This window comes from Carassius auratus, chromosome 22 (genome assembly GCF_003368295.1).
Source record: "Carassius auratus strain Wakin chromosome 22, ASM336829v1, whole genome shotgun sequence".
Taxonomy (NCBI): Eukaryota; Metazoa; Chordata; class Actinopteri; order Cypriniformes; family Cyprinidae; genus Carassius; species Carassius auratus.
In genome coordinates, this window is record NC_039264.1 from 20952933 (window position 1) to 20965634 (window position 12702).

Sequence of the window (12702 nt, forward strand, 5' to 3'; positions counted from 1 at the left end):
ACCGAAATACTAGTTTTTATTGGGCTATCATTTTAAATCGGTTTCTATTTTTATATTTTCATCTTTCATTTTCAAGTTTTGGTCTCTCTCTCTCTCTCTCTCTCTCTCTCTCTCGTGCGTATGCGTGGGCGTGGGCGTTTGTGGAGCGAGCGGAGCGTGGCTGTGAGATTGATTGTGGAATCTTTGTTTTCAAACTTATTTTTTTTTTTCTCCCACTTTTTTATTTTTTCCCCTCGCTGTTTAGTTAACAAATAGTAAAAACAAAAGGTTTTTGTTCTGGTGGTGCGGTCTTTCAGACGCCGGAATGGCGTCTGTTCCCGTGCAAGGAACGCCAACTCTGTCACTCCGGAATGGTTGTAAGTGTGTACCAGAGGCCGGGGTGACAGTGGAAGAGCTGCTTTTGGTTATAGGAGAGCAAGTGGGGTTTGATAATATCATTTCTGCTTCGCGGATGAACAAGGCTGTCGTTGTGTTTTTAAAATCAGACTCTCATGTTAACCAGTTGACTGTGAGCGGAATATGGGTAAGGGAAGCGTTTGTTACGATAACCCCGCTATCCGCTCCAGCAACCAAGATCATCATTTCAAATGTTCCGCCGTTTATAACTAACGAGACTATCACGAAAGAACTGCAGAGGTTTGGAAAGATCACCAGCCCTGTAAGAATGATTCCGCTTGGATGTAAAAATAATGCGCTTAAACACGTCCTCTCGTTTAGACGCCAAGTCTTTATGTTTTTGAATTCACCGGAACGTACGTTAGAGGTCTCTTTCCGTGTTAATCACGGGGAGAATTCATACATGGTTTACGCTAGCACTGAGAACCTAAAGTGCTATGAATGCGGACTCCTGGGTCACAAACGTTTTGCATGTCCGCATAAAGATGACCAACGTGCATCTACTTCTCGTGAGGATGTAAATGATACTGAACAGCGAAAGAGTGAAAGTGAAGAACAGGGAACTGAAGAGCAGGATGAAGGGCCTACAGAGGAGGGGAAGATACAGGAGGTGAGTGAGATTAATGTATGTGCTGTGAGTGTGGAGCAAGCTGGATGTAGTTCTGTCCCTGATAAACATGGAGATGTGACAGATGGGATTGAAAAGAGAGAGGCACGGAGTGGTGTGGAAAATGTGTGTGAAGTTAAGGATGTGGCACAGGCTGACAACTTAGAGGAAAATATGGTTGAGGAGGTGGACAGTTTATCCCAGTATACAGATGATGGAGTAGATGAGGAACAGTGGACTGAGGGCTCGAGAGGAACGGATCAAGATTTGTACACTGTTGAAGAAATTAATGCATTTCTGGATAAAACTAAAGGTAAAGCTGGTGTTGAAGTAAGTCATTATTTTCCTGATATTGAGAAATTTACTGCTTCGGTGATGTGGGCTAGGAAGGTGAATAGCATTGATGAGCTCTCACAACAGAAGCGGTATCGTCTAAAAAAACATCTTACTGGCCTTAGACAAGGCAAAAAGACAGGGAAAGCGAGGGGAAAAACGAAATCTTAATGGCTTTTAACATTTCTATGTCTTTCTGTTCTTTCCTCTTCTTTTTCCCTTTGCTTATGGAGATCTTGCGGGTGGGATCAATTAATGTAAATGGAATGAGGGATGGAAAGAAAATTAGTTTACTATCAGAAATAATTCGATTGAAAGATTTGAGTGTGGTTTTTTTGCAAGAAACCCATAGTAATCAAAATAATGAGGCTGATTGGGGTTTGTGGTGGGAAGGTGAAAGAATTCTTAGTCATGGGACTAATGTAAGTGCAGGAGTAGCTGTGCTTTTTTCCCCTGTTCTCAAAACAAAAATATTATCAGAACATGAAGTGGTACCAGGGAGATTATTGGCTGTAAGAGCTGAGATTAGAAATTTGGAATTTTTGTTTGTAAACATCTACGCTCCTAATATAGGAGAAGACAGAGTACAGTTTTTTATTAAACTAGAGCACTTTTTAAAACAGCAGCAGGATGGTGATGTTATTGTACTAGGTGGAGATTGGAACTGCACTTTAGACTCTACACAAGATAGGATTGGAGAAGAACCTCATCCAAAGTCAAGTATATCTTTAGCTAATATTATAAAAAATTTTAAATTCTCAGATGTATGGAGAGAACAAAATTCATCAGTACGGCAGTATACATGGATGAAAGTCGGTAATGGAAGTGTTTCTGCTGCACGTTTGGATAGATTTTATATATCACACAATATGAGAAATATGATTGTTAATACAGCCATCACCCCAATAGTTTTTTCTGACCATAAGCTTATTACAGTTGAGTATATACTAACTGAAAGAAAGCATAGGAGTTATTACTGGCATTTCAATGCCAAACTCTTGGATGATAAGCTTTTTTGTGAGAATTTTAAATGTTTTTGGGAGGCTTGGAAAAGTGAAAAGTGTACCTATGAAAGTGTTATTCAATGGTGGGAAGTCGGCAAGGTGCACATTAGAGGGTTCTGTCAACAATATACATCTCATTCCTCTTTAGTTCTGACAAAGACTTTGGAGTGGTTGGAAAAGGAAATCATGGACATTGAAAAGAAAATGAATGATACTGATGCTGGGAATCTACAAGATCTATGGATTGAAAAGAAAAATCAGCTAAGCTCCTTTTTAAATGAGAAAGTAAAAGGAGCACTTGTAAGAAGCCGTTTTGCAACGATAAGAGATATGGACGGACCTTCTTCTTATTTTTTTAATTTGGAGCGAAAAGCAGGTCAAGAAAAGCAGATGTACATTTTAAAGGACAACAATGGACATAATACTTCAGACCCTATAGTGATGCGGAAACTTGCTGTGGATTTTTATTCTAATCTGTATGATGATGACGACTCAGATGAACAGTGCAGAAATCAACTGTTTCAAGATCTTCCTGTTTTAACATTGGAACACAGACAATCTTTAGACACTGAAATCACTTTTGAAGAGCTCACTGATGCTGTTATGGGACTTTCCTCAGGACGTACCCCAGGACTGGATGGACTACCTGCTGAATTTTATAAGTTTTTTTGGAATGTTATTGGTGCTGATTATTTTGAGGTAATCAAGAAATGTATCATAGAAGCTGTGCTTCCTCTCAGTTGTCAGCGGGCAGTTCTTACACTTCTCCCTAAAAAGGGTGACCTGACATTTTTAAAGAACTGGAGACCTGTAGCAATCTTAGGTTCCGATTATAAAATTTTTTCAAAATGTTTGGCCAATAGGGTAAATAATGTACTGCATACAATAATACATAAAGATCAGTCATATTGTATAAAAAATAGATCGATACAAGATAACTTACATCTGGTACGGGACATTTTTGACTTTGCCTCTTACAGTAAAACTAATATAGGTTTTCTGTCTTTAGACCAAGAAAAAGCTTTTGACAGAGTTAACCATCTTTTTCTTTTTGATACCTTAAAAGCTTTTGGTTTTGGAGACATTTTTATCTCCAAAATAAAACTACTGTATGCTGGAGCCACATGCATGATTAAAATGGCTGGTGGCCTCAGTATTCCTGTGAAAGTCAAACGAGGAATTCGGCAAGGCTGTCCTATCTCCGGTCAGTTGTATAGTATAGCCATAGAACCTTTACTATGCAGACTGAGAAGACAGCTGACAGGTCTACAGGTCAATACATTGGATTTTAAGTGTCCTATCAAGCTCTCTGCATATGCGGATGACGTCACTGTTTTAATTAGTAATCAAAATGATGTTGAGTGTGTAAAGTTGGCTTTGGAATGTTATGGGAATGCGTCTTCAGCCAAAGTTAACTGGCAAAAATGTGATGCTTTGTGGTGTGGCCAAGATTTTATTAGTCCATCATTACCTGGTGGATTGAAGTGGGGGAGAGAAGGGTTTAAATATTTAGGTGTTTTTCTAGGGACAGATAAATATAAAAATAAAAATTGGGAAGGACTGGTGGAAAAAGTGTGTGCTCGGTTGTCTCACTGGAAATGGTTGCTGCCCCAGCTGTCCTATAGGGGGAGAACCCTGGTCTGTAATAACCTGATCGCATCATCGTTGTGGCATAAAATGATGATTTTAGAGCCTCCGGAAGACCTGGTAAGAAGAATTCAAAAGTGCCTGGTGGATTTCTTCTGGTCAGGACAACATTGGCTGAAGGCACCAGTGCTCTATCTGCCAACACAGGAAGGAGGACAAGGGTTGGTGGACATTAAATCCAGAGTCAGAGCTTTTAGACTTCAGGCGGCTCAGAGACTCCTGTATGATGAAGATGTAAGCTGGACTGGGACAGCCTGTGCCCTTTTGAAGAGAGCAGGAAATATGGGATTAGACCGACATCTGTTTCTGATGGACACTGAAAAGCTAAACCTGACAGGATTGACAACTTTTTACAGATCAATGTTAAATATATGGAATTGTTTCAGTTTCTCTCGAGAACCAAATGGTGTGAAGGGGCTATGGCTGAGAGAAGAACCACTGTTTTTTAATGCATCACTGGATCTAGATGCTTTTAAATCAGGATCCCTCAGAAAAATGCTGTGGACTGCAAATATGACCAAAATTGGACATTTTGTTTCTGAAAAAGGATGGATTTCTGCTGAACATTTGGCTTTAAAACTGGGTATGAGATCAGTCAGAGTGGCAGACAGACTGTTGAATCAAATCTTTGAGTTTTTACCACCCGATTATAGACTGTTATTAGAGACACCGGCTGAAGAGGAAGAGCTTCCTGTCTTCCCGGACCTAATTTTTTCTGCTGATTTTAGAACATGGGAAGAAATGGAAAATGGTCTGCTTTCTTTTAAGACACCCCAGCCGGGACTTTTTAGACTTGCTGGAAAGAAAGATCTTTATGGATTGTGTGTAAAGGTATCTCATCTTCTTCAACTTCAGAATGTGAAGGAGTCGAAGTGGCAGGAGTTTTTTGGGTCAGGTGTTTCCCCTAAAGGCTGCTGGAGGACCTTGTACAAACCTCCTATTGAGAAAAGAACTGGAGACTTACAATGGAGGATTGTGCATGGTATAATAGCCACAAACAGACACAGAGCACACCTCGATCCACAAGTCCAGGAGGGCTGTCCTTTTTGTGGAACTCAAGAAACTGTTTTCCACTTATTCTTTAATTGTGAAAGATTACAACCAATATTAGATAAAATTGAAGAGTGGTGTCAAGCTCTAGGGGAAGTATTCACACCTGAAAGGTTTATTTTTGGCCCAAAATATAGCAAAAGTAAAATGAGGAGTCATGTTCTATTAAACTTTTTATTTGGGCAAGCAAAGATGGCTATATGGTTGTCAAGGAAAAGTAAACTAAACGAAAAGGGATCAACTAATGCTATTTTAATATTGAGGGGATTAATAAAATCCCGTATTAGTATAGAGTATAGCTATTATAAGTTGATAAATGATCTGCAGATGTTTAAATATAAATGGGAAGTTAATCAATGCATTTGTGAAGTTGACTCTGATGAAGTTTTGATTTTTTATGTTTGAGGAATGTTTGTTTTAATATGCTGTCGAAAAAAAAAAAAAAAAAAAAAAAAAAAAAAAAAAAAAAAGAAAAAAAAAAAAGAAAAATTGATGGCAATTTATAATTTTTAAACTTTTTTTTGTAATAAAGAGACCTTAAAAGTCAAAGTCTCTCTCTCTCTCTCTCTCTCTCTCTCCTGATATGTTTGAATGTCGTCGCACATATGAAGCTTGAATATTTCTCAGAATGTACACCAGATGGCGCTGTAACTTTTCAGATTATTTACCCGCCAACCGCCAAAACTGCAGAAGAAGAAGAAGAATTGGGAAGAACGTCGCACATAAACAGAAGAAGGGATGCCCACTTCTTAGTTCACTTATTGCTATTCTGCTGTCCAGAATACTTTAGCAGTGCCTTCACCCGTTCATAGCCCATGCCTGATATTTCTAGAGCGAGTCTCAGACAGCTGTGTGCTGTAAGTATGGCGTTTATGAAGCTAATATCAGCTCTAACTGTCTAATATTAATGGCCCTGGAGCCTAGCAGCCAATGCTAACTTAACTTACATGTTTAAACTGAGTTACAATAATCACATTCACGAGCTCTAAGAGCTTCGAGACACTTTTATTGTGATTATTATTTCTGATATATACGATTTTATGATGTACTGTGCGATTTTGATTGTAAGATGGTCATATAACTTTTTTAAACAGTCTACTGTTCATATATATATATATATATTATTTAAATATGATTTAGGAATATATTTATTCCTAAATCATGAAAGATATATTTACTTGAGAATAGAGATAAGCAGTCTTGTTTTCTGAGACATTTAACAAAATTATTTGAGTTTTTGCCAAAACAAGAGCAAATATCTGTCATTGGTGTAATTATTATTATTATTTTTTTTAAACAACATTTATATTTTTGAACTCATTGACAGATATTGTTGTTTTAAGCATCAACTCACTTTATTTTTGATCAGTTCCTCAGCAAACAAGCATCTTCACATATTTTTTTTTTTAAGCACGTGTATGTTTTGCAGGTGAAAGTAAAAGTCATTTTAAGTAAAAATGGCATTTTATTAATTTATGTAAAATTAATTAAGAAGAAATGTCATAAATGCAATTAATTGTGCGCTTCCTAGACATTTTTTAAAGAACATATAGATGTATTAATGCTTTTTTTTTTTCTTTAAATCATTCCAATTATTCCTTTACTGCTCTTTACTTGGTCTTATAAAAAGTGTGTATATAATGTTTGTACAAATTCCTAAAAATACACTCTGTTTGCTGTAGTGCCTTACGCTGATTTATCACGGTGTAAAAGTGAAATGCTTAAAAAGTCTGTTATAGTTTGAATGCCCCAACAGTTGTTGTATTTGTTGTAGATGGCAGTCCCGTTCAAGATCCCCAAAAAGAAGCAGCCGTCAGATCTGTGTCTCGACATGCAGTCTCCACTGTCTCGACTGCAGGACAGCAGCTCACACGCGGTAATAAAGCCCTCATCTGCACTGATGTCCATAGAATCGGCCTGGAAATATGTGTCTCATCTCAGCCTTTTTTCATGTAAAGCAGCTCTTTTAGTTTAAATACGTCTCGTCTCACAGAAGCAGTGGGGTTCGGTCGCTCTGAATGGAAGAACGCTTCAGAAATGCAGTTCTAATGGAAATGTGCTGCGGAGAGATTCTCAGAGGAGTGAATCTTTGAGGTAAGACCTCGGTAAACCGGGAACGTTTGGAAAGTGTCACTAGATGGAGCTGTTTATTCACTTTGAAAGATGTGTGTGTGTGTTCAGACTAGATTCACTGTTACACTAGGAATTATCATTTTTATAATCCTGTGTCTATATTCTCCAAGGCTGCATTTATTTGATTACAAATGCAGTGAAATGGTTATATTGTGAAATATTATTACTATTTAAATTAACTGTTTTCTATTGTGATAGATTTTAAAATCCAATTTATTCCTGTGATTCAAAGCAGAATTTCCTCAGTGTCACATGATCAATTGGGAATTATTTTAATATACTGGCTCAGTTATTATTGTTGCTAAATTATTATTAAGGACTCTTATTATTAATGTTGAAAGCAGTTTTTTTCCAGCTTAATATTTTCATGAAAACTATAATGCAGTTTTTTTTTTTTTTTTCAGAATTCTTTGATGAATAGAACATTCAAAAGAACCACATATTTTTTCAAAATAAAAGTCTTTTGAAACCTCATATATATCTTTACTTTCAATTTGAATAAATTTTAATGCATCCTTGACTTTTTTTTGTTACTTTTAACTTTTGAGTGGACTTCAACTTTGAAACACAGAAAAGAATAACATTTGAAAATAAATTCTGTTAGAAAACAGTTATTTTAAAATGTAATAATATTTCCCTGATTTTTATTTTATTTTTTAAAAATAAATGCAGCCTTGGAGGGCAAAAGACATGGCAAAAGACAAATCACAAACATCAAGAAAATCTTATTCGTTCCAAACTTTTGAGCTGCGAGGTACTATTTTTCATCTGTAAAGTTCAGAACCAAAACAATTCCCTACTCCAAGTATTAAAGTGTGTATATTTTAAGGAGTCAGACTTAACGGTTCGTTTTAGCAAGATGATAATGCGGGCAAAATTATCTATATAATTATATTGTAACAAGGATCTCACCTGCATTTAAGGTTTTTGCACACTGAGTCTGAAATTTTTGCAAGTTAAAAAAATAAATACAACCTCACGCTGTGTCATTTATTTCTATGTATTTCATTTATACACTGCCTTCGATTTTCTGCATTTTCAACATTTTGCTATGAAAGGATGACAAATAACAAAAAACAAAAGAGTGCATACAACATTTCAGACTTTTAGAGAGCAAAACATAATTAACAGTTGCATAATGACACATTTTATTTGTATCTGTGTCCATTTCTCTCTTGCAGACCCATCAGGCCGTCTCTCAGCGGTGAGCGGCGGGATCTTTCACCGGGCTCACGGACACGCACCTGCTCGGATAACATTCCCAGAGGAGCCACACGTGGACTGATCAGTTTTAAAATGAACAGACAACCGATCAAAATCAGCCCCATGCAGGGGAACAGGACATCCAATAAGGTGTCCGAGACGCCCGGTTTCAGAGCCCAATGTCAAACTCCCACCCCGGGGAGAGACTTCACAGGAAACAGCAGGTGAGAATCTGAGCCATGGCGTGCTGGTCTGTGTCCCTGATCTAGAGCTGGAGATTTCGGTTTGATCGAGTGGGTTTTATAACGTCTGTGTTTATTTGTTTCAGATGGAGACCCAAAAGAGCATCGGATACTCTTCTCTGCCATGATGAGAACCATACGGGCGCGTCTGAAAGCTCTTCGTTCAAGATCCATAGAGGTACATCCCTGTCTTATTTACGTATCGTTAATATAATATTTTATACTTTGGTGCTGGATATTGCATGCAACCCACACATTTTCCTTAGAAAACTTAAACCTATAGAATAAACTCAACCATAAATTTCAAATGAAATTGACTTCATACTAATTCTTGCCAAAAGCACAAAGACAATATAGCATGACTATCCGCATAATTCAGAAAGCGACTTGGGTTTTCCCTAATGAGTTGGATCGTTAAACAAAAGAAGCAGTTAAAGTAAACCGTAAACTTTGGCTGAGATATCTGCTGTAGATTATCAAGAAGCTAATGAGGGAAAATGCCCTTATTTTGTGGCTTTTCGAAGTCCCTGCATCTCTTAGTACCTTTAATGATCAGCTTTGTCTCTCTCCATTGTGCTTGGGGCAGTATGTTTAACATCTCGCAGCTGTCTCCTATCCTTTGACCCTCCTTCACTCCCTGCTCTACATAATATTGGACGGCGTCAGAGTTTTCCTGGCTTCAGATCGCTGATAAATAAACAAATGCTTAACTTTATGGATCTGTTAAAAATGGTCCTGCTTCTCGCTGGCTTTCTCTCTTATACTCTGTCTAGTTCCACGTCTCTGGGGAATTGGGCGATTTAGCCCCGTTTCATGGCTGATGTGACCTCCACCAAGGTGGAGGAATGATATTCGGTCAATAAGGCCGTTTTATATGTACTGGGGACTGCATAAAGAGAGAAAAAAAAAAACAGTTGTTTGGAGAAGTTTGTGCTGCTTGTAAAATCCTAGAGTTTCCTTTTTTATTATTTCACCATTTCATCTTAGGCCTGGATCCAGGGGAACTGGAGGAAGAGGAAACCGAAGGGACACAAGGCCACTCTCCGGTGAAAGAGGCACAGAGGTCGTCCACTTCAGAGGACACAGCGCACGTTTCACTGGAAGAGCGCAAATTAAAGTCAACCGGTTCTGTCGGTGACGTCTCTAAGGTGAGATGGTCTCTCTCCAACCTTAAATTACCACGACTGAGGTGCCTTGAGCAAGGCACTGAATGCCTAACTGCTCCCTGGGCACTTCGGCAAAAATGGCTGCCCACTACTCCATGTGTGTGTGTGTGTGTGTGCACTATGGATGGGATAAATGCAGAGCACTAATTCTGAGTTTGGGTCACCATACTTGGCCACATGTCACGTCACTTTCACTTTCATAGTAGGCTCATAAATATTCATCTGATCATATTTTTTTACAAATGCTTCTATGGCAAAGTTTTGGCTGATAAATATAAATTGGATCTGACATTGGTTTTATAACAGTCCTAGAGTGAATCAAAGAATGTCTCTGCTTGTTACCTAATTAATATTCATGAGGCAAACCTTCCTTGTAGTAGGGATTGTAAATATTTCATTAGGCCATAATAACATCATTGGTGATATTATACAAATCTTACTATAGCAAAGTGTTGGACCATAAATGCTAATTATTTTTACTTGTCTAATTAATATTCTCAAAAAGAAGTTTCACCAGGATTCATTTTCATTCATTTGGCCATACTGACGTTGGTAAAGAGTTAGTGAAGTTCAATTCCTACATGGCAAATTTGGAGGTCATAATTATTACGTATTCTGACTATCATGTATTTGTGGTTATGTTGGATCATACCACCTGGAATGATGTCTTGGCTCATAAATACAAATGAGGTCATACTGACCAACCAGTCATGCTACCTAATTAATATTCATGAAGCAAAGTTTGACCATAGAACAATCTAGTCTTGGCTCATAAATATGAAATAGGTTATACTGACATTGCCTCAAAACCTTCTAGGAGCTGTCATTCATTTTACTTACTATTCATGAATTGAGCCTTCACCATAGTACGGCTCATAAATATTAATTAGATCATAACAATTATTGGTACATCAGTGGTGATATTACAAATCCTACTATGGCAGAGTGTTGCTACTTATGCCTAGAGCATCCAAAGTCACCATAATATGAGTAGTACCTATTAGTTTATTCATACTGATGTTGGTTCTTAGAAATGTAAGATTCCGACTATGATTTACTGTTAGATCATGAATATTTAATTACTTTATGCTAAGGTTGCTTTGTAGCTTTTCTGAATATTAAAGAGCTGAACCTGTGCCAGTTTTGGACAGGGTGTTGTCTCACTCAGCTAGAGTTTAACTGTAACCTCTTTGTTCTTGTCCCTTCTGACTCTAGGAACGCTGCAAGCCAAAAACAAGAATGGGACTGTGTTGAATGAACAGTCTGTTTCGAAACTGTCCAATCATGAACCCAGGCCTCGCTCAGGCCGCTCTCTTCAGGAAGCTCCAGCTAGGCATCCGAGGACCTCTGGAGAAAGAGTTGCCCCCTCTGTGCCTGTTTAGAAAAGACATACTCCACTTCACCTCCAGAGGCCAAGAGCAAAGACCCCTTTGGGTCGTTTTACAGCAACAGACTGAGGAGGGAAGCCCCCAGTTTTCTACAAGACATACAAGAGATCCAAGCCTAGCTCCAACAGAGCCAAGTACGTTGTGACCTGTCTTTTTTCTTTCTTTCATATTATTTTTTCCATCACTTTCAGACATTGGTTTGAGTGCAAACTTGCCTTATTTAAACTTTCTTACCCTTCAGGGAGGCGGGTAGTGCGTTTAACAGCTTTTGCATGCCGTGTATGCCAGCTTACCCCCATAAATGCTTGGAAAAAAGTTTACATGCTGCCTTTGTCTTTAATGGAAGACCGTATTTCTTAAAAGCACTGATTGGCAGAGGCACCAGATCTTGTTTTTCCAAAATGGTCAGAAGGTCAAGATAACCCAACCTATAAGAGGTTTGTTTTAAAAAACAAATGCACCAATATTACAATACAATTAAGTTGATTATTTTTGTGTTTTGGGCTGATAAAAAGAAACAGATTTTAAAATTCTATAATGCATCACAGCATTATAACAAACATAAATGTACATGATGAAAAATGGATTTTCTAAAGATTACATTTAACGGTGTTGAAGTAAAAACAGGGAAGATGAGCATTTACAAATAAAACAATATTGTTTACCGCTAAATGAAAAAAATCTGTTTGAGAAATTGAGTGTGAACATAAAAAGAAAAAAAAGTAACTTTTTTTTTCTTAATGATAACTGCTATGGTACTTATACATTGTGCATCCCTAAAATAAATAATACACTTTCACCAATGAACAAAGAATCTAGAAAATCTCAATCTAGGTATCAAGATTGAGAAATATAGATCGAATGTGAACATAAAAAGATTTTAAAACTGAATTAACCATGCAAGTTTAAACAAAGGAAACCCTTAATTCCACCAATGGAAAAAGTGGAATCTAGATTTAAAAATGCAAACGGAGTCTGAACATAAAACGAGAGTAAAACCGAATTAGCAGGTAAAATAAAAGAAGCTTTTTCCAGTAACTTTTATTTACTGTGCATGCCTAAATAAAATAAACTTCCAACAACAGACGAAGTGGAATCTGGATTTAAAATGGAAACTGAATGTGAATGCAAAAAGAGAGTGAAAACTAATTAACCTAACAGGTAAAAAAAATAACCTTTTCCAATAACTCTTATGGTACAGATCTACAACCTATGCATCTAAATAAAATAGTAAACTTTCACCAGTGGACAAAGTCGAATCTGGATTGAAAATCGCAAACTGAGTGTGAACAGAAAAAGAGAATGAAACCAAATCAACCCCATCTGACAAAAAACTGCCTTTTCTGTGACTACATGACAGTTCTATTGTTATGGATGCAGCTTTTTTTTCTGAGCTGTCATTGGTTAAAGGATGTCCTCATAAAGATTAATGCCTTGCTAAGTGTGTGGTGTGCAGAATAGCAGCATTCACTCTCACAATCTAGATTACTGCAATCCTGACCTCAAGGTCTGGGTAAAGCCCATTACACCTCT

The 12702-nt window shown here is 37.5% G+C and overlaps 1 protein-coding gene across 1 annotated transcript; it reads left to right on the forward strand.

The window, feature by feature from the left end:
* Positions 1 to 88: 88 nt before the first annotated feature.
* Positions 89 to 11039, forward strand: LOC113040526 (uncharacterized). Its single transcript, XM_026198845.1, has 7 exons — positions 89 to 1006; positions 6812 to 6913; positions 7031 to 7131; positions 8352 to 8597; positions 8702 to 8793; positions 9603 to 9771; positions 10997 to 11039. Exons 1-7 carry the CDS (start codon positions 305 to 307, stop codon positions 11037 to 11039), a joined length of 1455 nt encoding a protein of 484 aa, XP_026054630.1. The 5' UTR covers positions 89 to 304.
* Positions 11040 to 12702: the final 1663 nt, after the last annotated feature.